We start from the raw sequence: 25,336 nt of genomic DNA, 5'->3' as shown, positions 1-25,336 counted from the left end.
ACTTTCTAGGAAGTCTTAATTTTAGTGCCCTGTCGTTAAGTGATCCATATTCAGTATTTCTGTTTTGACATATTGCCAAAACCACTTGGGGTGGATTCTGGCTCACTCAAGATAACGAAAATGGATACATTTGGTGTAAGCTACAAGGAGTTGTACCAACCTCACACTGAGCATGTGACTGTATTGCAATCATGGTTCCCTCCCCTGCGGAGGCAAACTGATCATTGTCTCCTCTGCACAGTCTTTGCTTTGTTTTGCATAGTTTACTTTTCAGGCCCTCCCGTTGTTTCTTACCTCGTGCTCTTGACAAGATCCACAGCAGGTGGGCAGGAGGCTGCAGGGTGGTTTTGGTTGAGGAAAGATCCCTTGAATTATTGGACGCAAAGCAGAGAGCTCATCTCTGGGCTTTCAAATGAAACGGGGTCTGGTTCTCAGCATGTTATCCCAGTACTCAGTCTTGTTTATGATTTCTGAAGTTAGGGATATTTTCCAAACTACAATGTATAGTGCTTGCGTCACTCCAAGTCTTTGTGACAGATTGTGGTACTGTTCTCAACCACAGATTTTGGGAGAGAACTAGTTACCCCGGTGTCTTTGGACCTCAGTTGTCATCACAGTGCCAAAGTAACAATCTCTGGAAGAACCACGAATCACTGACCCATGTTGATCCCAAATCTTTCATTCAGTGGGGTGTCTCTGAAGGCCATGTTCAGGAAAAACAGGCCCTGTAGCTTTTGGCGTAATCTTCCTCAAAGTCCACATGATGAAATACAGACCCCAGCACCTCGTAACGCCCCTTAACAGGCGTGAGACATAATTTTCTATCACCCCGGCAACCTGACTTCATCAGTCCCCGAAGGGCGATGAAGGGGTCAAAATGCTTTTGTGGCAGCATGTCCGATCCAGCGGAGGTTACCAAGGGGGCAGGGAGATTATTAGAGGAGAAGATCAATACCGGAGTCATGAGATCCGTTGACCCTTTTGTTCGTATTCACTGTCCATGTTGGTAGGGTCACGTGATGACCGTGTCTCAAATTTCTCACACCCTTTGAGGAGCTCCGGAATTGTGAGGAAGGTCATCTTTGCCGGACGTAAAGGGTCCGCAAAAGGTTGAAAAGGAAGGTTTGTGGGGGGTGCTGGATTAGTTGCTCGAGCTTTTATCCCTCATAGATCGTAAAGCTGCCACTTGGCTCCCATTTAAGAGGTTTGTACGCCTGATTGAAGGGTGGCGGGGAAGGGATTGGGAGCGAAAGCGAAGCTCGACTTTATCGGCAGTCTTTCGGTGACTTTAGCGTGACATTGTCACCTCTCTACTGCCATATGGCTTCAACTTTTTTTGATTCATCTATAAAAAGGACATTCATTTTTATTTATGAATATAAATAGAATGCAAACTCCAAAAGCATGTCATTCTTTGCTCCAGGGAAGCACGTGAAAACGATGCACTCGGTTGAAAACTCGCCCGTTGTCCAGCTGCAGGGTTGAAACATGACTTCATGGATGACCTCATCCTTTGTCCTTGCACTGGGTGAACGTTGAGTCACGTTTCTGATGCACTGATGAAGTGATGCTCTATCAACTGGTTTTGGAACATCTGGCAGTGTGTTTTCTTTGGAAACGATTCATCCTGTTAGGATTACGCATGCAGGCTTTGTCACCTCATGTCGATCCAGTCCAGAAATTAAGACACATACTACAAAGATTACTCAATTCAAAGCTGAGTGAACTTTAATCTTTGCACGTGGTCTTTGTTGACACAATGTCCTGCATAGACGAGCCTGATCCAAACTCGGCGAAAAGGTGAGACGCCAGCTGAGGAGGTTGCTCGGATCTCGGTCGGATGTGGGGACAGCTGCATAAGATGGCCTCATCTTTTTATTCACCTTGTGAAAGGAGTGAGGACATGTCACATGGTGTCAACACCAACCATGCAAGCTTTTCTCAGGAATCATGAACCTAAAAACATGTTTATGACTTTGACTTTTGTTCTTCAGCTTTCACCCGTCTTGTAATCCCAATCAGCTCCGAGAAACTCTTTCAGTCTTCTGTGTGCTTTTTGGATCTACCATGAAAGTTCTACCACTTTTCATCCTCTTCCTCAAAATATTGTCCAAACCAAGACCGTGACAAAAAACGTTGGCCATGGGACCGAACACGATAATCACCGTGGCCTGTTTCGGTTGTACCCTCACAACTTAGAATGAGCAAACGTTAGGACTTTCTGAAGAGGAACCCATGCAGAGCAGATCTGGTATTTGAGGCTTAATCATCCAAATGAGGCCACCATAGTGGCCTTTTTGTTTGTCCGCATCCAAGCTCGGCATTCCTTTTGTTTGGTCTATTCTCATGTTGTTGTATCAAAGATGGCACTGTGTGTAGAGTCCACTTAGGCCCCCCAGACCAAAAAGAGTGAATTTGAAGGCACCGAGCTAGCATCCATGATTATAATAAGATGGAGGAAGAAGGAAGGGTGCACGGAGATGCCTGTATTGTGTCCTTGTGGCCTTTATTTTAATCCTCCTTATGTTGCCTCCAATGATCTGTGGCAAAAACAGCCTCCAGCCCTCTTTCATCAGGAACATATTAAACTCAGAGAAGTGTGAAGTTCTGTCAAAGTCACATTGCTCGTATAGGCAAATGATGCTTCATGTTTTTTTTTTAGTCCTACTAGAGCTGGGAACATCACAATTACGCCTTTGTTATTGCCGCGGCAGGGGGAGGAACGCTTTATCACTTATCAGGATGTAATCTCCTCCAGCCGCCGAGCTAAAATCATATTTTCTCATCATCGCTGCCAGTCGCTGTCACGAGACAGCAGCTCGGCGGCGAAGGTGAAGCAGGAGGTACAACGCGGGAGGCGCTCGGTTGCCTGGCAGTCGCGCTCCGCTCGGGGCAAACATGACGTGAACTCCCCTGACAGCCTCAGCTGCTGCAGTGCAGGAGGAAGCGGCAGAAACAGATATACAATTACAGGTGCAATGACAAGTCTGCTTTTTCTTTCTTGTACTGCAACATTGCACGGAATCCCCTATTGCCTCATGAAGGTTTGAAGGTTTGAGGCACATTGGGTATAATGCAAAATAACTCCTGGCTCCTGGTAGTGTGCATTCCTGACGTCAGGAAAGATTTTTTCGTGCAGTGTCAAGAGAGCTGCTTGTGTTGCCTCCAGATGCCCAAACCAAAACACTGGGTTCATGTTTTCATCTCAGAAGTAGGTTGCCTTCTCTAATCTGCCCAGTAACACTCATAGAACACGCATCTATGAGTGTGTTGGTCATGTGTAAGCATGCATCAGCGTGTATGTTTGCAGTGAGTGGGCAAGAGTGGGTGGAAGAGGAGGAGGAGAAGGCCAGCGCTAAAAGCTTGAACAAAAGCTAAAGATAGCGCAGCGCTCGCAGGCACTCAGCGCGCCGCTTGTCAAGGTTGCACAAACTCAACACGAGCGTCCACCAACCTCGGTCCAATTATCTGTCCGAAAAAAAAAGCTTTGCACCAAATGTTCGGGTCTAGTAAAAATATAAATTCTAGAAATTCTGTCATAGTATCTCACACTACCTCATTTTGACTGTGAAACCATGTCAATAATGTCAGGAGCCAGTGGAAAAAATAGGAAGGAAAATGTAGATCCAGGGATTTTTCCTTTTCTATCAGTATGAGCACACCTCCAATTGTTCCTCCTCTTAATGAACCAGTTTAGCACTGAATCTATCTGATGGAGGGAGTGGGGGGGGGGGGGGGGTGACACAGATGGTTGTGTCCATCACTTCGTGTAGAAAAGTCCATTGTCGAAGCCCAAGACGAATCACCGACTCTTACAAAAGCCCGTGTGTGAATGCGGCTCACATTGATTGAGATGGCTTCTTTCTACTATAAAAAAAAAAAGATGCTTCAAAAGGCCTTGAAGGCAACACGTGCACGCTCTATTGTCATGCGTGCCGAGACCATCTGGAGAAGTCCTCAAGAATCTACGAAGAGAGCCTAATAAAAACTCCTTTGCACAGTAAGGGCTAAATTTCCATAAAAGCCAGAAGTGTTGAAGTTACAGTTTAGACGCTACAATGTCAGTCTTTGCAGTTTGTTCTGTTTTATGTGACGGCTTTAACGTGTTCCTGAAGACTGATGTCAAGATGAATGCGTGTTAGTTAAATGGACTCCATCCATTCGCACGTTGTTAAAAGCATCATTCAAGTCTCTTTCCGCTTCATGTGGATTTTGAATGACTGCTTTATATTCAGACATTTTCTTAAGCTATCCATCCTTCCGGTTTCTATAAGTCACGAAAAACAGTGGCAAGCAAATATTTTAATATACAGTGCCTAAACACCGACCGTTCACAGAAGGTGAGGACCTCGAATAGTAGAAACGTGAGAGCAACAATTCTATTCACTTTGTATTCAAGTCAATTGACTTATTTGAAGTATATTGAGATTCGCTACAAGGAAATCCAACATTGGGGGTTGAGGCAGTTCTCCATTTGGTGGAACTCCCCCACTTGTCAGTGCAAGCTGATTTGCAGACGGACTCAGGTGGTCCTGGTCCAATTAAGTGGCGTGGATGCAGGATGAGGAGGGAAAATGTCTCTAAAAAAGATCCTAAATCAATGCTTATAGTCTTATCTTCAGCCACAAGGGACACGGATGTCATTGAACCCCCCTGCCTATAATTTATCAGTAATGCATTTTTATCCTACTTTACTGGAGTGTCTCTTACAATTTATGAGGCCATTACAAGATCTCACTTATGAAGCCAAACTATAAATGCAGCCCCCTCTAATGTCTCCTAAATGAAATTTTAACAGCCAGTTTCGACATGGCGTCGGTCTACTGACTGATTGCTCAGTTGTTGTTGTTGCCATGGTGTCAGTCTGGATCTACTCACATTTCCATAGAAACGCAAAAATGATGACAAGTGTGGTCATTTGAATGAAGTGGCCTCATTTACATTGCAATCATTTACCAAAGCTCAATTAAAAAAAAAAAACTGTCGAGAATATGTTAAACCTCGTCTTGTCGATCAGATTGTAAGATCTGATGTTTGTCTTGCGTCTTGGAATTGGGTAGTAACCAATCCAGGTTCTGAATTGGTTATACCATCCATTTATCAGGATGTTATGATTATTGATAACTTGTTTGTTTGCACACTGCTCATTGCCTGGATAAAAATGGTCACGTCAGGCTTTTAGGCATCCGTTGTGGCACACTGATGTGTGCAGATTTAATGGGAAGTTATTGCCTCTCTGTGGCTGGCCTCAAAACAGCAGACAAGCGAGTCATCTTAAACCGAATAATCATAATAGCACAAAATAGCTCCCATCATTAAGAAAAAAAACCCCACCTTTTTATTTTTCCAGAAATACCTCACAAAAAATAATTAATATTTTGTCAAACAGACCAACATGTATTATACCTGTGACAGATAGACAAAAGTGTATATATATATATATATATATAAATATAATGCAGTAAAATACAAAAAAATACTGTACATTGATCAAAACTGTACATAAATTTGCAACAGCTTTAATTGACTCATAATTTAATGGATAAAATACATAAAGAATAAAAAATAAATCAATACAAAATGATGAATAAAAAAACAACACCAACGACCTTTACAAAAGTATACTTTCTAAATAAAGTAATTTGCAACAATCTGGAGACATTTGTTGTTACTTTTGACCAAACCTGCTTTTTTACGTCCACAAATAAAGTGACGTCACCCAAACCATAAATAGTGAAATGGTGACATCTAGCGGTAGACACAGTTAATACAAGTACCCCTTGTAGTACGCGTGAGCTAATTTATCATCTCGTGCCATCACCTTGACGCTTTCACAGATTTCATATTTCGTTCTTGGGGAAGCCGCACTGACGGAAACGTGTGGCCGTCTGATGCGGAACACAGACCGGGTTGCAGGGCGTGTGTTTACCGGCGGTAGGGGGGCGTGCCTGCTAGGAAGTGACAGACGAACGGAACGTGACCAAGCTCCATTTCAAATTAAAAGGCGGTGTCTATATCTGATTGATGCAATGTCAACTCATGAACGCTTGTTCTCATATGTATACAGTAAATATAATATTAATCCGGTGTAAATTATTTTGGAGGTTTAACAAACACTTTATTTGAATCATTACCATTCTCGTGTGACTTTTAGTTTGAGTGTGCAAACAGGAAGCAACACGTATCAGACCTTAATGTCATCGCTTGTCAAAAACCTGATAGACCAGACAGTGCGCGCACGACTCACACGCGTCGATATGAATATGAGCTTAAACGACTGCAAAAGATTAGCCGCTTCCTCGACGACTGCAGTCTGACCTTTCATTATTTTGTGGCGTCATGAAAAAACACCATAGTCCTGCAAAGCAGCCGGCGGCGGCTGCAGACGTCCCGCCGGCTGTTGCGGCGTCGACTCAGGGCGGTGAGGTGACCGTCCAGAAACTCAATGAGCTGCTGTCCAACGGCAGCGGCTTCTATAGCCTCCCGACGCAGCACTTCAACGAGGTCTTCCCGAGGATATACATTGGCAACGCGTGAGTGCTTGCCTTTTTGTGGGTGTGTGCGTGCGTGCGTGCGTGTGTTTATTTATTTATACTGCTGCTTGCCAGCGACCGCCTGTTGTTGTCTTATTTGCGAGCGACACACCTTTGGGGCGCCCTCTAAAGTGGGTGTTGTGTAACGACGTCACAACAACGCATAAAAGTAATAGGATTGATTGCATTCATAGATTTAATAGAACTACAGCCAGCCTAACACCAAAACCTATACTTAATGTAAAATGATCTGAACCTCGACTGAGCTCTACTCAAGCTAAATGACTATACCGAGTCAAGATAGTCCTAAAACTAACCCTGTACTCATACCACATATCTTAAGGGCAGGACCGAGACCAACATTTAGACCGAGACTCGATCTCTTTGTAATCAATAGCTCAAAAACTAAACCTACACCCTGACTTGACTTAGACCTGAACCTTAGGGTAGACCCACACCTAAAAATAGACCGATACCTAAAACTAAGACTGTGGTCCAGAGTGTAGGGGGATCATCTTTTTATCATCTATCAAGAGGTCGTGGAAATATTTTCGGGAATTGAGTCATGGTTTTCCGAACCCTTTGTGTCCCCGAATTACCACTACAGTGTCACCATAAATGTCCACTTTATGTTTCATGTTACGAGTGGGATTAAATTAAAATCAATACTATTTCTCAAAACAACTTTGCAGACTCGATCTCCCGTGCGTATCGTCTCTGCTGAAATTCAAAGTATCATGTTGATGTAGTCATTTGCGGGAAGTGTAGCAGATGAAACTGAAGGGTGAAACATAAATATAAACTTGTTAGCTGTCCAGCAGTTATCGGCTTTCCAATGAAATGTGTCTTCAGGCAAAGGATTTACATCTCACAGGTCACGGTCAGTCGCTTCCTAGTTCAACGCAAACCTTTCAAGCTCGCCACACCAGGCGACGCACTTGAACTAGATGCAACTGGACCATCGGGAGCAAATTATGTTCTTCAACTGATCCTTGAATGCACCCACCGACTCGAACTCAACGAGAAATGCCAGGTCTGGACATCACTACTAGAGAAACAGGCGTGCATCTTAGAGTCCTGCTCTCCGTATTTCGGCTTGGATCGCCTTTGAGACAGGAAGAAGGATGCTCTGCGTGGGCTTTAATGGATCGCCGCTACAACGAGATCAATAAAAACATGCCAATCAAGTCTGGAAACCAAGTGATTTCGACAAGGCAGCAAAGTTTTTGCCTCTAATCTGCCTTGTGTAATTAGTGCACTGTCCAAGTGGGCGTGTCTAAAATGAAGACGTGGTGTTATTGATTGGCGATTTAAAGCTTGTGACCCCCTCGAGGACCCAACTAGCATTTTTATGCTGACGGGTCTGCTTCGGCGCAACCGTAATTGGATCAGAGCCCATAGACGGCTGTTGTTTTCTGTTGCCGTCTTCACATGAGACTCACAGTGTGGGCAGACAAGATGATTCAGTCCTTGAAAATGTTCATTAAGTTCTCTGAGAGGCTCCCCTAGGAGTTGACCCACTTGAGGCCTTCATAGGCAATCCATAGTTTGAACCAGAGCAATTATCTCCAAATTGCTTTTAGATGTGTGAGTGGTTGAGGAACCTCAAAAAAAGATGAAAATTTGAATGGAAGGTTAATTACATTTTTTTTTTTTTAATATTTAGTATTCCCACAACAATAGATAGAACCAGGCAGGCTTGCTTCAGCTAAAAGTGTTTTTTTTCTATATATATATGAAAGATGCAGCATATATATCACTTTTAACACACTGTGCTGACACGCTGCTTTTTTTTTTTTTTTTTATCACTGCAGTGTGATATTTGCTTCTCGTTGCACCCACTCGTCAATCATCCCTCCGGTGTGCTGTTTCAGTGCTTTATGTTTTTTATTTTGCCAAACACTTGTGTCCTTCCTCTGCAGGTTCGTGGCCCAGAATGCAATGCGCCTGCAGAAGCTGGGCGTGACCCACGTGCTGAACATGGCGGAAGGCACCTCCTTCATGCACGTCAACACCAGCGCCGACTTCTACGCGGGCACGGGCATCGCCTACCACGGCATCAAGGCCAACGACACTCAACAGTTTGACCTCAGTGCCTTCTTTGAGGAGGGCGCCGATTTTATTGACAAGGCCCTTGCGCACAACAATGGCAAAGGTGACACCGCCACCTCAGCTAAATTCCTTCTGTATTGATATAGGATGATAAAAATGTTTCGTAAGAACATTAATCACACCTTTCTCTACCAAATATTTATTAATTGATGTGTTGCATTGTCCTCTTAAAGGCAGCAGCCAATCATCTGTGGCTAATTCCGACTCACTCCAGAGCCCTGCTCCATATTCCATTATCAGATCAAGTCCCTGGATATCAGCAACGCATTGTTCTCCTCTTCCTATGTTTGACATGAAATGTTAGATATTAAAGGTGCAGTATCAGCGTTCCGTGAAATACACACTCAAAAGAAAACTGCACCCACTTGAATATTCAGAGCCAAGATCCGGTCTGTTTTGCCGCAGTGTCAGATTTTGCTGCGCGCGACATTATCGGCTCATTTCTGTGGGTGTTGTTTGCGAGCCAGCTGTCAAAGGTCGAAGGTTGGAGCATTTTAACGAGCGGCAGCATCACCGTTGCTGCAGTGCAGGCATCGTCTCCTTGTATGCGAGGATTTTCCCATCTGCCGCCGTACAACACTTACGACACGTTTAATCACTTAGAGATGTAAAGAAAAATCTTGTGGGCTAAGTCAATAGCTTAAACCTTTAAGTAACTGCGGCTGGGCTTGTGTTCAACTCCTCCCGTTGTTGTGTCTCTCAGGGAAAGTGTACGTGCACTGCCGGGAAGGCTACAGCCGCTCGCCCACCATGGTGGTGGCTTACCTCATGCTGCGCCACAAAATGGACGCCCGGCAGGCAGTGGCCACCGTACGGCAAAAGAGGGAGATCGGCCCCAATGACGGCTTCCTGCGCCTGCTGTGCCAACTCAACGAGAAACTGGACCGTGAGGGCAAGCTGAACGGCGAGGTGGGCAAACTTAAGACCAAATGAAAATCACCTCGCATCATGCCTTTCACTGGTTTCCCGTTGCGCTCCGGGACCCTACTCACAAACCAGCACCCGTCTGAGGGGTTCTCCGGAACATGCTTTTTATCAATGTCGATCATTCCGCGCACGCAAATGTCCATGTTTACCTTCCAATCGCCATGACGAGCTGCCGTAAACTCTCACTAATCACTCAATAGACTTAGACCTCATAGAACTGAGCTACTTCGAGCATTCCGATGCCCCGTACTCCCAAGATTCCTAATATAAAAGAGGACAGCACAATCATCCCGAGAGGTTTCACTGCCGCAAATGTCAGAATCTTAACAGTAAAATGTACGGCAGACGGCAATGCGATTTAACAATTTTTCTTTTCAACCACTAGTGGTCCGTGCGAATCCATTAGCATAGCAGCCCCTAAAACCCACCTACAGGCCTCCTCCATTTGACACTATCCCAATGCATCATGGAGCAAAAGTGATGCAATTCATTTTATCCACTGCCACTTGGCACATCCTATACCGTGCACGTATGGTTTTTAATTTGAGTGCGGTGAAACATTGCAATATATGTCAATACTCCCATCTTATATCCAGTATATGTAGAACGTAAGGACATCTTGTCAGTTATTTAACGTTCTCAACCATGCCTAGTGTGTCGCTCATCTCATCAACTCACTATTTATTCCTCCTTTGCTATATGTATGAATATATGCATATGAATATATACATGTACTGTGCGTACTGTATATAAGTATTTACTGTACGTGTTGACATATATGAATGTATGAGCAATGTGTCTGTAACGTGTAGTTATATCGTCCGTGTGTCTTATATATCACTATATATTCGTCTATACGACTAAATTTCATCATCGTCCATTTACATGTACTACAATATATTAATATTCAAATATGATGTGCATGTCAAACTTTCCCCGTGACCACAATCGTGTGATCCGCACTCATGAATTGTGCGTTCACATTGCGACACGGGCGGCAGATCGTGCTCACAATGTCATTGCATCCATATCTGCTTGTCGCTGAGCGACAAAAGTCGCTTTTCCCAAAGCGACTCTTAACGCCCATGATGTGCCCAGAAGGTGTTTAAAAGATTTGGATTCATTTTCAAACACTATACGGAGCCTCCACTAGGGAGCGTCCTTCCATCACGCTACAGAAAGCAGCTCCTTTCAGGAGGTCTTCTGCGACTGCAGTGGTTGTTTGGTCGATGTCCAACCAAATGTGTTCCAGCGGCAAGGACTGGGCCCCCACTTGACGCAGACGTGACTAAACGCTGCCAGATGCATCACAGTTTTGCAGCAGCGGCGTTTGCCAACGTCCAAACATGCGTCGGCAGGTCAAGTCTTATCGAGCGGGGCATTGCAAGGCAGTCTCCCCCATTCTGGCTCGACCCCACCTCGCTTCCCGCCTCGCCCACTATTTGTCCTTTAGCCAGCACGGCGCTGCGTGCTGCGCACGCTCGGTTGTGTTTGTCCGAAATGTTTGGCAACAACCATCAGGTGCACTCGTTCAACAAGCTGAGATCTTTGTCAAAAATGTGTCACGTTGTGGTTAACCCCTCCGCACCTCATCACGTCCTGAAGACAACACAAAATGTCTCACGGATACAGAACCTTAAAGCCACAAAATCTATCAAACCGATCCCATTTCGTAAAATTCCTATTTAATCGAATTCGTTTGAATTAATATAATTTCGTCAAATATTCTAAAACATTCAACAGTTCAACATGTGTGTTCAAAGGCCAAAGTTGACCGGTAAAGTTTATGTTTTGTTTCAAGTTCAACCTGAACCTTTGTGAGTGATGGAACTCCTCTCAGCAGCCAAAATTTAAAGCGCTCAAAAATGGACCAATGTACATCTTCCCCGTTGAATGCTTGTGACTTTGCGTTTGAGCATTTGTGTATCTTGTGCTAGCCATCAAACTATAATCCATTTGTATGACGCTTTCGCAAACAAATACTGCCACCTACTGTCCAGTCAATTGTATGCTTTAACTTGACTCCAACTGGTTGTACCTGTTCCAAAACTCATCTCCTTGTAATTTCCGCATCAGTCGTTTCCAAGTGTACAATTCATCTCTCGTTGAACGTCAACACGCAGCCGGCGTCACTTTTGGGAGCCTTGGACTTGCTCCGCTGTGTTGGTTTCACAACCGCGAATGTCAAATTGTATATCGTTCTATACTATGTAATATGTAACATGCACTAAGTGGTGAATTGCTGCATTCAATGTCCGAGCTGGCCTGACATATCGGTCCGTTAGTAACGTTCGGTTAAGCGCTTACACGGGACGACGTACGTGTATCTTAGTTGAAATGTTTTGGGTGGGAAAGGCGCTTCTCTGACAAACTGACATCACGGACCCCTTATCTGTAATTGTAATGGATCCACATTGCTGGTTTAGAGCATTGTGAAACATTGAAAAGTCGGCTCATTTGACTCCCAGATAACTTCCTGTGATTTATTTTATTTTTTTATTTCGTGAAGTCTCCCGTGGTGTAATTTGGACATCTGCGCTTGAAGTCTCCTTTTGTTGGAAGTCCCGCGCGACCGATAACCGATACTCCGCACATCGTGGAAACTCATCTGGCTTGAACCCGTTCACCTTTTCCCTCGACACTTTTTCCCCACCTGAGAGCTTTTTAAGCAAGCGCCGGAAAGGAGTAACAAAGTGGGAGTTGGGGCCAGGTGGAGTGCAGATACAAGTGTGGACGCCCCTATCGTTGAATGGATTTCGCACAAAAGGAGTCCGCTGTACCTGTCTCCTGCTTTGTCCCGGTTCCCATTCTGATGACCACGACAATGCCGACGACCCAAACGACGCAGCCCACCTGAAGCCTTACAGTGTGTCGTTCAGTGTGTCTATTTCACCTCACATGGCGGGAGGGCGAGGCTTTGTTGAAGTGCACTTGATTTAAGATTGTTCTTGTTTGATTGTTATTTCTTATCTTTGTTAAAAATAAACTACTGAGTTATCATCTGGCCTAATTGTTTCTTGACTTGTGATTCTCAAAATCTAGGTGTTGGGAGTCCTTCACTCCGAAAACCAGGTCTTTCCCGTGCATGCAATGTATTTGAACAGAGCAGCTGTGTGGACCCTCGAGGGTACCAGCCAACCAGGAAACCTGAATCCAAAGTCTAATTTGCATTAATGCCGAAGCTCAGAAATTGCTGTTTTGGGTTGAAAACAACCGCATCCAGGTGGGTCCAGTGAAGAAACACGCCAGGCACCAGGAGCCCAGCACAGGACAGGAAGCACTGCGAGTAGAAATGTATCCAAGCAGGTTCTATTGGTCCCTCACTGCCACTTTGATTCGAAAACAGCTCTCCAGTCTCATCAGCGTAATGAAGTGACATGTACTATTCCAACAGTGTGTTTGCTTGAGACTGGAAATGTTTACAACTCGAGCCAAAATCAGAGCTGACCGCATCCTGCGGTTTGCTTGAAGAAACACGAGCTGGTGTCAATTCAGATTTACTTGTTAGGCTCAAATATCTCAAATGCCTGGAAACGTGTTTATTTTCGTGAGTCATGTGCTCATTTGCTCATATCCGCTAAGCTAACGCCACCTGATGTCGGATGCTTGTTTATGGAGGAAATGATTCACGAGTGAGAAACAGGACATGTAATCAGTCGCAGGTATTTTTGCTGTTGACATTTTCATCAGTCACTACTGAGAATGTTATTGGCAGCGGAATTCTGTCGGCCTCCTGATGTCCGGCCTTCCAAAAATTGCCTTTTTTTTGCTTTGCGTTGCTTATCAAGAGAGTGAGTGATGCTTCAAGGCCGTTGTCGAAGCACATCTGTGGCACAGCGTTGCTTTATCAGGAAATATGAAGGCGGGAGGGAGCGTAGGATCCATCTCTTCAGATCTGCTTCCAAGTGCTTTCGCCCGCAGTGCCGCTTGTTTCATCCTGCGCTGGATTTTTTTTTCTTTTTTGGACTGCACAGCATGTGGATGTTTCGTGAACGCTGCCAGTACAATTATAAAACCACAACATCACGCCTAACACCATCGCGTGTCCGTTCATTTAAAACCCTCCATCAGTGTTCTCTCCCTGGAGGACGAGCATCTCAAAATGCTGACGTAAACGAAGCACTTAGTGGCGAGTAATTGCCACCACCTGATAAAATTGATATTACATATAAAATTCTTTTCTCGAATTTAATCGCTCCGTCGAGTAATCAAATAATTGGATAAAATATCTTGCATGAAAGTGTACTACAAAACCATTTTCCTCATGTATTGTTTATTTAGTTTTGTTTAGTGATTAAAAATAAGTAAGTAGAGGATTTAGACCATTTAATAGAAAAAAAGAAATGGCTCTTGACGATTAGCTGTCGATTAATTCGATAATTCTTAACAGCTTAAATGTAGAGAAAGAAACAGCTCCAGAGAATGATAAAGTGCCTGGCAACAAGTCTCACTTTGAATCCACCCTTCTTCCAACATTATGCTGAATTTCTAAAGTGTCCCTTGTTGACGTTCACTATCGGCGGAGTGTAAAAAGTCAGGTGGCGTTGTTAAAAAGCAGACCTGCGTGGCGGTTGGAGCTTTCAAACATATCTTTTAGCTGCCTCGCTAATTGCTAAAGGCTGCGCATGATCATCCTGTTGTGCAACCAGATGTTGCTGCCCGCGCCGTCACACCTCTGACACGGAACAATGCAAGTTACACAAAGCGTTTGAAATGTTCACAATGCGGCGCCAGACGTACACACATCAGACTTAAGGAGCCAGATCCAATACAACCCACAATCCAAGTAATGACAACCCAACTTCTGCTTATTCTAGCTTTCTGATTTACAAGCCTTCAGGTTGGGTGAAATTTCCGGATGAACTTTGTGTAACATTCACCTTTAAGTGTTAATTTGTATATAGATCAAAAATTTCTTTCCAAATCCACGAGAAGTAGAAGAACACTATTCCCCTTGTACACTTGTAGCACAACCTGACATCACCGTGGTGCTGCTGTCAACTAAGGCAGCAGGACACTGGTCATGTCACACCTTGGCTTCTGCCCAAAGGTGCCGTCATACCCGATAGAAAGATGCCAGCGAGCAATGTTTCTGCGTCCGCGAAGGGAAGCTACGTCGTGGGTGGTCTTGCAATAGACAACGCACTACTGCCGCGGAGACATTCTGCTTGTCATTATCCTTCGCTGAATTAAACACCGCAGGGGCTAGATTATTCTCACATGCTGGTTTGCTTGACTTATTGATCTTGTAATGGAAAAGGGAAAAAAAAAAGTTGAAAATAACCACGTGTCGTATTGGCGTTTGTCTGCTTGTACTTACATGCTCAATTAGCGCCTTTGGTATACAATTCCCGGAGATCTGACATTCAATGGGAAACTACGCTGCCCTTTAAATCGTCGGTTCAGAAATTTCATTGCAGATTGTTTGGAATTTTTTAAAAATGTTTATGCCGAGAAATACTTTCCCTTTTCTGCAATATACCGTAATTTCCGGACTATAAGTCGCGTTTTTTTTCATGGTTTGGGTGGGGGGGCGACTTATACTCAGGAGCGACTTATATACATATATATGTTGTTGTTTTTTTCACTTTTTTGGGCATTTTATGGCTGGTGTGACTTATACTCCGGTGCGACTTATAGTCCGAAAATTACGGTAGTCAAATTGGTCCCAGAGAACCTATAACCATGAACTATCCTAAAATAAAAATTCTGTGATATAGATAAAAGATATAATCAGACAATGGGCCTTCTCGGATTAACCCCTAAAACAGAAAGATTTCAGGAGCGTTAGAGTCGTTATATCAAAAGCTGTGATCAATGTTCTGGGAATGTTTAGCTGACTTAAGAACAACACATGTCCGACAAGCAAAGGCCTCAGGGCTGTTTGGAAAGAGCGCCATTTAGTGTCTAAAGTCCAGCCAGCCTCGCTCCCACAGGCCAACTTCCTTCTTGGCAGCTTCAATGGAAGTACGATAGATATTCTGAATAGTCTGCAGACAAACAATGACAATTTGGGGATTTACTGCCGCCAGGGTTAAATTTCCAGTTTTCCTGCGTGGAAGACTCGTAAAAGATCAGAGTACTGCGAGCATCCATTTTTGCGCTTATTGTGCCTTTACTGCCTCGTAGCAGGCACTCAACTCCGGCTGACCTCGTTCACTGCCAAAGACCCCAGAAAACAGGCTAACTGATAAACAGTATAAGAACCTAACAGCTTTTGGTGTGCATTGAAAGATATGAAGATAAGTAATATTTTCACATTCAGACCTTTACTTTTCCAAGTAGCTTTTTTAGTACGAGATCCCTGGAAATGGGCTGCCATATGTCGGCTCTTGAACTTGAGATTTTGCTGTCACACTTGATAAATTCAGGTCGGCGTAAAACGCAGTTTGTTCGAAGGACCTGGCCGAGCTCGTGCGAGAACATGACGGCACATTTACATCCAGCGTGCTTCACATATCTGAGGCCTGCGAGTGTGTGCGACCGCTAGTTGCTGGTGTTTATTGTGGTTGCGTGTGCTGATTGCGGCCACATGTTGGTGCAACAACAACACTAATGCCGACACGATTGCAGCTTGATTGACACCCAGCTCGCAATTGCATCGCATACCAGGGGCGAACCGCGGGGCGTCAAAATGCAACATAGAATCTGCGTCGACGAGAGTTTTTACGAGCGGAACGGTTTACACTTGCAGAATGTTTATGTAAATCACTCTTTACTGCTTTTCATTTGATTGTTTCATATTCCAGTTTTTTTTTTTAATATAAAGACTGAAATGATCGATTGAACTATTCCGTCGGTGTACGTAAATGGATTAAACAAAATGATAACATATTAAGATTAGAGACAGCAAAATGCCTTTTTTAATTTTTTTATTTAAATGGAAGTTGCAGTCTACCATCAGCTGCAACGCCGGAGGCTTTCTTCCAACGCACGTGATTGTTATTTTACTGCAATGATAATTAAAAAAACAAAACGCTCGTCTGGACCCCCGGGGCTCTGTGAAAGAAACCATAAAGGTCCAAATGAAGATTGTGACTGACATCTGTCGCGAGGTGCTCCGTCCCTGCTTGGCACTACTTCACACAACATAACGCAGCATCTCCTCGCTGTTAAACGACACATGGGAAGCTTCTAGCCATGCCTTTGTGTTCTCGTAATAGAAGATACCGGCATGTAAACACAAGACATCAAATGATATGACAAATATAAGGTCACCATCACTTTAATTCAATCCAAATGTATAGAGCACATTGTAAACCAACACGGTTGAATTAACTGCTATATTGTGAGACAATACGATAAAAACAAATCATATGTAACCTGTAAAAAAAAAAACAGTACTACAGATCTTTCTTTAAGCACACAGACCTTTCTTTGTATTGAATTTTTTGAATGAGAAACTTCAAATTTGTTGCTATCTCAGTTGAATGCATATATTCTTTATCCTCTGCCAAAATGAAACTTTTTGCAGTTTATTTGCCATGTTCTTCTGCATCAAATCTTCAGGCATTACATCTGTATACATTGTATTATATGAATGTGCAATGCCCATTGACTTGTCATCATTCACAAACTTTCATTATTTATCTTGCTTAAGTATGTTATTAATGTATAATTTTATAAAGTACTGCACTATCTATAATAATGATAGGCAGAACAATGAAATGCTCTTTCACAAAAAAAATCGATTTAACCAGTGTATGCTCAACATAATAATGGCTTAGTAGTCAACAAAACAGACCCAGATCTTACCGTAAGTAAATTATTATTTCAATTTATTTTCAACATTTGCACATTGCCCTTGCCCTTTCTCTCGCTAGGGGGCAGTGTTTCCCCAGTCACCCGACCCATGCATCAGACTCTTAATCAAACAATCATTCACCTTGTTTTGCACTCTGTATTGAGGGTGATAAAATGCCAAACAATGAATCAAAAAAAGTCACTTGGAGCAAAGAAAGGGCAATGGTTTTACTCCTGAGCTCATAAGGAGCAGACGTGAACCTGCGCAGGCTGCAAGTTGACTTTGGCTGGCTCTGTCAACTACATCCTTGATTTTTATGTGTGACGAATCAAAGAGAGTCAGGAGCACAGAGAAACAAAAAAAAAGGCCAAGACAAGAGGGACGATTGCGTCTCCGGGAGTGAATGGGAACAAACCGAAATGTCATCCTGACGTTAAACCGAGTCCGTGGGGAAAGCGTGGCGGAGATCTTAATTTGGAATACTCCCCTTTTCTCCGAGGACTCTCCATCTGTCAACGCTCGTCAAAGCGCCGACATGCAGAGGATGCCTAGAGGCTCTCCGTCAACGAGGTCTAATTTGAACCAGATCCATAAACAGCAGCGGCCTTTGCAAATAGTACCCTTTATAGAAAACATAACCACCATACAAAAATGCAATATGCTTAAAAATGCAGGGTTAAGAACAATCCAACGTTGGGTCAATTTGACCCGACTTTCTGGGTTGGTCGAAGTTTTTACCCTGCAGTTTTTAAGGTGTAGTAAGACAGCAAACATCTGGGCAAAAATAAGACCAGAAGAAAAGCCGTGGTGCCAGGATTTTTGAAGGACTCGCAATGCGGTGACGCAACAGCGCGGCCCACCAAAAGGAAAAACCTGCAACATCATGAATTCAGTCTGAGGCCTCGGCTTGGTGCCCTCCCTCTCCCTCTACGTCACCGCCTAATTGGCAGCCTCTCGCCAGAGGCTTTAAAAGGCGTGAGCGCGTCTCTCAGCCCTCCACAACAAGACCACCCACCCATCCACCCATCCACCGAGCACCACCACCTCCCCCAGTTGCCCCACTTTGCTGTCGTCCTCCTGGCTGCAGCATGCACGCTGCTCCCCCGCTGCTCCTCAGCCTGCTGCTGCTCCGCGGATGCTGCTGCGCCTCCGGAGCCGCCGCCAAGGCTTGGAGGCAGGTGTCCAACGACGGCACGGAACTCATACGGGACTACTCGCACAACAGCAATAACAACACCATGAATAACAACAACAGGGCCAAAACAGGAGGAAGAACAAGCAACTCAGTCTCTTACCGTAAGTGTCCTCTTGATCATTATTCCTCATGCCTGTACGTTTTTCAGTACCGAGACAAAGATAGGAAATCTCACATAGTGTCATCCACGGTGTGCTTATTTGAGATATTTGATTGTTGGAAAGCCCACAGGCGAAAGGACAAAAGACCTGAAATCCACCAGATTTTTTCCAAGTAGAATATTCCTGCTCAAAGCTTTGACAATTTTTACATCAAATTTAAATACTCGTTAAGTCCAGAAAGTGATTCAAAATCATTACAAGCCTTTAACTATAATAAAGTCATTTCAGCACAAGGCAATATCATTTTTAAAATTATAATTATATTGATACCTTTTCTATTTTAGTTATAAAAAATGCTTGAACTTTAGGTTGCTTATCAGCAAAATTTTTTGGTACATCACATTTTGACCATTTGAAATATTTAACAAAAAGCCATCTTAGTTATCACACTTCAACTCTATTTTTTTTCCATCGGATTTGATTATGTCAGAATCAAATTTACACGCACAGTCCTGCGGTTTCCTTTCTGACACGGGTGGAAGTGGAGCCTGCACACAGATATCGGAAACCCCTTATTTGTTCATCAGTTTATTGCCCGTCTCGCTTGACACTATTAGTCAAGCTCCGCTTAGGGACGCAAGCTTCTGATTGCGGTAACATGTCGGCCTTAATAGAAAACACCGGGCTTCTTCTGGCTGCGTATTTCCATGAGGGGCTCTGGAAATTGCTTTTTTAACGCTACGTTGCCTTTGAGAATGATTCCCACCTGTGGCCTGAGAAGGGAAAATGAAGATATAACCAAATGCCAAGTGTCAGATTTGAGGTCTTCTTTTGCTTGTATGCTTTCCAAAACACTACATTGCCGTTTTCAGTAACCTCACAAGGTTTTAACTTTTTCCTGATGACTTTGTGGTTTGGCTTTTAGACAGATATTATTATAATAGGATAGCAGCATCATAGAGGAATGCCACTAGGGAGCTTTAACAACAATGACAACAGTATTGGCGAATTCCCCATCGATGGCTTTACTTCAGAAAATTCTTTGTCAGCTCCAAGCATAATTCACGACAACTGCATAGTGTCAGCCTAAAGCCTTTTTTAAAATCGTATCATACCCCCTGTATCGAGAATCGTATCAAATCGTCTCTTAGTAGCAATGCACACCCGTAATTATTTTAAGGTAATAAAACCAACCCTAAATTGAAGCTACATCTTCAACATGCCCTCAAGTGGCTGTGGGTCACTTTTTCCTTAAACGTCCAGAGTCATTAAAAATGCGGATACCGAGCGATCGTGCGAGCCGTCGTGGTGTATTGCAGCCATAGAAAACACATCGGGATCGGGTTTTCCCGAGGAGAATAAAACGGAGGTTACTTCTCATGCATCTTTTTGTGAAGTGGGCCCACAGGAAAGCAGATCCCTCGCCCGTTGTTTGGTCCTTTTAATACACCGCTAAAAGAAAGACAACTCACAAAACAACAACACAATAGCCATTGCATGCGTCAGTTATAAAGATGCGGCCGAAAATGGAGATGACATTGTTTTCTCGGTTGTGTTTGTTGCTTTAGACGGCCGTTTAGTCTTTAGTTCGAACATTACCGAGGGCCAGCACGACTGTATGTGCCACGCTCAGAGCTCCATTAATTTTGACGGAGTGCTTAACTGGCTCTTCCGCATCAGCTGATGGCTGCCAGCTGGATGTCTGCGCCTGGAGGCCTTAGCCACCAGGGAGCGTGGATGAAATGAAATTAACAAACACTCGACTAAATATGGTTGTTTTCGAATCTCGAAAAGCAAATCGCGCTTTAATGTTCTGACCTACTTTTGCGATTAGGGATGGGTATTTCAAACATTAAGATAGGCGTCAAGCCATTCCCATTTAGAAAAAAAATCTGATTAATTTTTGATACACCTTGAGCCATGGGTAACTGGAGCCATGAGCATATTAAAATTCTAATTCTGGTGGTTTTTAGGCTGGCACAACACATTTGCCACGAATAAAGCCATGGATGGAAAATATATTTGTTCTTCAAATCTGTTGTTGATGTCAATGCTCCTGCTGCATGTTCCGCCGCCAAGATCTCAATAAGTCACAAATTTAGCAGAGGTCGACTTTAGCACTCTATTTAAATGAAGTACTGTTGAGTCATTGACCATCAGGTTAGTCAGTGATGAGGCAGTTAGCCGATGTATTTTTCCAGTGTTTGTCTTGTAAGCGAGCGTAACGGCAATAACCCGCTGTTGTTTCTCAGGCGCCTCGGAGCTCAGCTGCAGGGAGCTGCTTTCTACCCGCTACATCACAGACGGATCCTGTCGTAGCGCCAAGCCGGTGAAAGAGCTAGTGTGCTCGGGCCAGTGTCTGCCCTCACACCTCATGCCCAACTCAATCGGCCGTGGCAAGTGGTGGAGGACCGGCGGCGGAACCTCGGACTACCGTTGCATCCCGGCGCACTCGCGAACGCGCCGGGTGCAGCTGCACTGTTCCAACGGCAACACTCGGACTCACAAGATCCGCATGATCACATCTTGCAAGTGCAAGCGATTTCGGCCGCACCACAACCAGTCCGAAGCCAAGGAGGTCCCGCGGTTGCCCCGCAAGAAGAAGCACGGCCGCTCGTCCCAGGACGGAAACAAGAACAACACGGCCTTGACAGACAACTCGTATTAAGAATCTCCCAAGTACACACAAACCTGACCGATCTCTATTGAAGAGGAAATGCAAGAGCGATTTCACCCTAGAGCGATTTCACAAGCTGAGCTGACTTCAAGTGTTTTTCTGCCAATCTCAGTTTACTTTTCTGCATGACAAAGCTTAAATGTCCGGGACTCGCTATGAGAAGACGTCGCAGTGGGTCCTCGTCCTGATATAAATGCATCTCAAGCGTAGCAAACATCCTCCCCGCCGGGCCCTCAAAGCCATCTGTACAAACACACGACGCTAGCTCTCCTCTGCTGCATTTAAGACCGACAAGGTGCACCAAAGGGGCCGTAATCCATGTACATCTGTCTAAACGGGACACTGGCAGCTCACGAGGGTGAAGGGGTTCCAAAGGAGGGATGGTGACAGCTTCGCAAAGAGGCCTCCCACCTCTTTGCCCCCCCCCCCCCACCCCAGGCCTCAATAGCCCCGTGGCGAGCACTTGGCATTCCTGGGATTTACCAATTCAGTGAGCCCACGAATGGACCTGATAGAAGAGTGATCCTCCTCCTGCCATTCTGTAAATACGCCAAGAACACGCTTCGCCATTTTTCTTGTGGACGAGGTGGGCATTTATCCAGACATACCCCCTTTACCAACGCACGTGTCTTTCCCCACCGATTTCAAAGCATCCTGATGATGTTTGCTTGTTTTTGGGGGACTTTTAAAAAGAAGCAAGTGGAAAACATTTGTCACTGGTTGTGCATACCTGAGTGTTGCCCTTACCAGGCTGGGGGCAATCAGGTGGGAACCAGTGACTGGCGAGAGGGGACGATTTCCACTAACGAAAGAACTGCATATTTATTTTTTTCCACATTTAAATTATTTATGCAACCTTTTTTGTAGTATGTAATAAACGCCATTATTGTCATATAGTACGACAGCGCAATGAAATACTGTGCAGTACATGAATAAAGCCAACGCAGATACATTTGAAAATTGGTGTGCTTGTTTTATTCAAATGTCATGCGTCGAATGTGTCTCACTGACTTTCACGTTGGATCTCGTGACAAACTTGCTTTACCGTAGGTACCTGTGACTCCCAAATTTACAGGTAAGTCAAAAACTGTCATACTGTTGTTTATTGCTAACCTAAGAATTAAATTTAGTCATAATCCAGAGACTCCCTGTAAATGCCATCTGGCCACTGAATGCAGTTCATTTAGGAATGCAATTTTTATTCAGTCTTTCAAAAATATAAGGTGCACGCACAAAACAACTCTACCGTGGGCGTTATCTGGCAGCATTTGATTTCACGACATCATCCCGAGCGGGTGGTCATTATGTCATTGCCAAGTCTTGTTTTCCTGGAGAGAACAGACATGCCCCCCAATCGTTTGCTCGTTTGGCCAGAGTGAAGAGTATGTCCCTTAGGAAACCTTAGACTACGGCGCGGTGTCGCTGACAAAGCATCTGTCCCGTGTTAACGTGCGCACAACACCGCAAACTCCCAGTGACCCTTTCCCAACCGCGGTGTAGGAGACGTCAAGCGCAATCTACTCCCAACCAATGCATCATGTCCACCGCGCTCGCTCTAAGTGTCATCGGAGGCGCTCGGAACTCCAGGTGCACACGTCCCATAGGTCCCGCTCGGAAAACCGGCTCCTCATATCGCCGCAAATGCTGTCGGCCTTGAGAAAATATTTATAGAACTGACACGTTGACCACAATAAATGCTCGCGGGCTTCCTTTGTCCTGATGTGGGAACGCAAGTGAGAGAAGTGGGAGGAATTCAGTCGGTCCCAAAGCTGTCGGCGGGTTTTCAATCACGCCTCCATTGTACCATTTGTAACTCCAGACAAACGTACAAAACATGCTCCTGCAAAAAAGCCTCGTTCCCAAAGTTGTTTGTTTAGAACCTGGGGTTTTGTTTAACCACCTCGAAAAAAATCTTTGGTCAATACTGCCAATCAATTATCGTTTTGGTCTCATGTTGTCAAAATGTGAACTGCACGATGATTGCTCTTATTGAACCAAGAAATGTATTGGTCAATTTATGGATCTAACACCTGCTGTGAATTTTGCCGTTCAGCCCCTTTGTTGAGAACAACAAGGGCGTAGTCTTGAAACTCTAAACACGTTTGAAAGTTTCTTTCACATATTTAGAAAAGGTCAAATGAAATTTATCTATCACGTTATAGTGCATTTAAGGTTCATCCTGAAATTTCACCTGAAAGCCAAATCTCCTCTGCAGCATCTGTTTTATAAGTAGCATAAATCCTTTACATCGTGTCTCATTTTTGGGGAGTGATTCCTAAAATCTGAAGACCTCTAGAGAATTGGAGTTTGGAATTCTTGAACATTTTTGGCGCTAGGGAGCACTTTAGTCTGAAGAAGATTGAATGAGATTTGAGCTCTTTTGTTTCGGCCACTTGCTTGATTTGTTTTTAGGCCAGATGACAAAATGTTCCCATTAATCCGGTTTTGGCCCACTGCGAAAGAATTTAACTTACGCTGCTACATGAAAGGTAGCAGCATGTACTGCTTTGTTACCATACTTCTTATTTGGACAAGAACTCTTTGAGGTGAAAGGAGGCTTCGTAGCACTAACTAGACCTGCCAGAATTTTCTTTATTAGCCTATCATCAAATGCATGCCTTGCCAGAGTTATTCAACTCATAAAAACGAGTACGTCAACAATACAAGTGACGTCTACATGAAACGGGATCGATCAAAAACATTTTTACAAAACAATTCCTGCTGCCTGCCAAAGGCTAACCTAATAAAAGTTGGTAATGTGTCAAATTTCTCCATCGACAGCTTGTGCAAGCAAGAGCTCTCCAGGAGGCTTTGCGTAGATGAAAATACATTTTACTGGAACTGCAAACATGCCGACCTTCGGCGGCGATTACGCCACGTCAAGATGATTCCGCCCCCGCAGTAGTTTTCAATCACGCTTTTCCCAAGACTGCAAACGACAGCTGGAATCAAAGACGTGTGTACGGTGAAGGATGATCAAACTGAGTTTCTTGAGGCAAAGCATTGCATTTGTTCGATCCACAGCGTCTTAGACAGGAGTTGAGGAAGTGGCTGTCAACGGGAGAGTTCTTATGAAGTTCTGCAGGAATTTCCACGTCGTTACTCATCATCACCTGATGGGGATCCTGTTAAAAACGTAACGCTTCTAAGTGAAATATGTTCGGTGCGAGATTAGACAAGCACAGTTTGTTTTACTAGTCGACATGTTTGACCTGAAAAGCGGCTCGGAGCTTCGGCGTGACGTGTTTACTTGCGGCAATCCTGGATAAGCTTCAAAAGTAGCAACGGGAGTTTACACAATGTCACTCGGCAGTTAGCGTACTGAGCGGATGTTGACTCTGCAGAGATCACTCCGACCATACACACAACGTCCCTAAAGAGAGTTCGTAACTTGCTTCTTGAGTTACTATTCAATAACTGTGTTTGTCTTTCTCTACCGTTGTTGCTGAATTCTTATTATCGTCTAAGATCATCTAAGTAATTGTTCTTTAAAAATTCCATGGGTTCCAAGGGCTTTCGCAACGTCACCGTAATCAAGTTTCATTAGGTGCTGCACCCATCCGAGGTCCCAGCCTAGGCGCTGCCTCGAAACACACCTCCGAAAAGCCGCGTCAACTCTTGTTAAAAGGTCTTGACAGTTGGGCCTTCCCCAGGGAAAATTCTTGCTTGTGTTCCCACCCTTTTGCCTTGCGTCACGAGGCTAAGTGGCTAGCATGTTAGCATTTAATAGGGATGAAAGGACTCCATTCATACAGTAGAATTCAGGATTGAGCAGTGGTTTCAGCTTGAGTCAATCATGGAAGATTTAAAGGGAACCAGCACGTGTGTGGGCGGCGGTCTGGCTTGTTTTGACAGGAGATCGTCCGACGCCCGACCAAAACCTCTCCTCCCGTTTTGAATGGCGAGCAAACGATGAGTCAAACGGTTCGTCTCCATGTCATCAGTTTTAACCGCGATGACGCTGGAGCCAGACAGGCTGCGACTGGCGAACCTTCCCCGCCATCACACTGCTTGGCCTAATGCTTCACGACGCCTCTGGCACGTAAA

General features: G+C 44.3%; 2 protein-coding genes across 3 annotated transcripts; both read left to right on the top strand.

The window, feature by feature from the left end:
- The first annotated feature begins 6,193 nt into the window (after positions 1–6,193).
- Positions 6,194–12,572, top strand: dusp3a (dual specificity phosphatase 3a). Of its 2 annotated transcripts, XM_061264597.1 has the most exons (4): positions 6,194–6,533; positions 8,456–8,688; positions 9,349–9,554; positions 12,082–12,572. In XM_061264597.1, the coding sequence occupies exons 1-4, from the start codon at positions 6,340–6,342 to the stop codon at positions 12,094–12,096; spliced, it is 648 nt and encodes a 215-aa protein (XP_061120581.1). In that variant the 5' UTR covers positions 6,194–6,339; the 3' UTR covers positions 12,097–12,572. The 2 variants fall into 2 exon arrangements, with proteins under 2 accessions (XP_061120581.1, XP_061120580.1); XM_061264596.1 differs by having other exon boundaries at positions 9,349–12,572.
- Positions 12,573–18,303: 5,731 nt separating this feature from the next.
- Positions 18,304–22,249, top strand: sost (sclerostin). Its single transcript, XM_061264860.1, has 2 exons — positions 18,304–18,612; positions 20,865–22,249. The coding sequence occupies exons 1-2, from the start codon at positions 18,405–18,407 to the stop codon at positions 21,278–21,280; spliced, it is 624 nt and encodes a 207-aa protein (XP_061120844.1). The 5' UTR covers positions 18,304–18,404; the 3' UTR covers positions 21,281–22,249.
- The last annotated feature ends 3,087 nt before the right edge of the window (positions 22,250–25,336 follow it).

This window comes from Syngnathus typhle, linkage group LG18 (genome assembly GCF_033458585.1).
Source record: "Syngnathus typhle isolate RoL2023-S1 ecotype Sweden linkage group LG18, RoL_Styp_1.0, whole genome shotgun sequence".
Lineage (NCBI taxonomy): Eukaryota > Metazoa > Chordata > Actinopteri > Syngnathiformes > Syngnathidae > Syngnathus > Syngnathus typhle.
The sequence above is the reverse complement of the archived record's forward strand: the minus strand, read 5'-3'. Positions and strand labels throughout refer to the sequence as shown.

Bases quoted from the DNA above. Each gene is read 5' to 3' on its own strand.
- dusp3a (XM_061264596.1), top strand. From the start codon at position 6,340: ATGAAAAAACACCATAGTCCTGCAAAGCAGCCGGCGGCGGCTGCAGAC. The intron at 6,534-8,455 runs GTGAGTGCTTGC...CTTCCTCTGCAG, and splicing joins AGGATATACATTGGCAACGC to GTTCGTGGCCCAGAATGCAA. The intron at 8,689-9,348 runs GTGACACCGCCA...TGTGTCTCTCAG, and splicing joins TGCGCACAACAATGGCAAAG to GGAAAGTGTACGTGCACTGC.
- sost (XM_061264860.1), top strand. From the start codon at position 18,405: ATGCACGCTGCTCCCCCGCTGCTCCTCAGCCTGCTGCTGCTCCGCGGA. The intron at 18,613-20,864 runs GTAAGTGTCCTC...GTTGTTTCTCAG, and splicing joins AAGCAACTCAGTCTCTTACC to GCGCCTCGGAGCTCAGCTGC.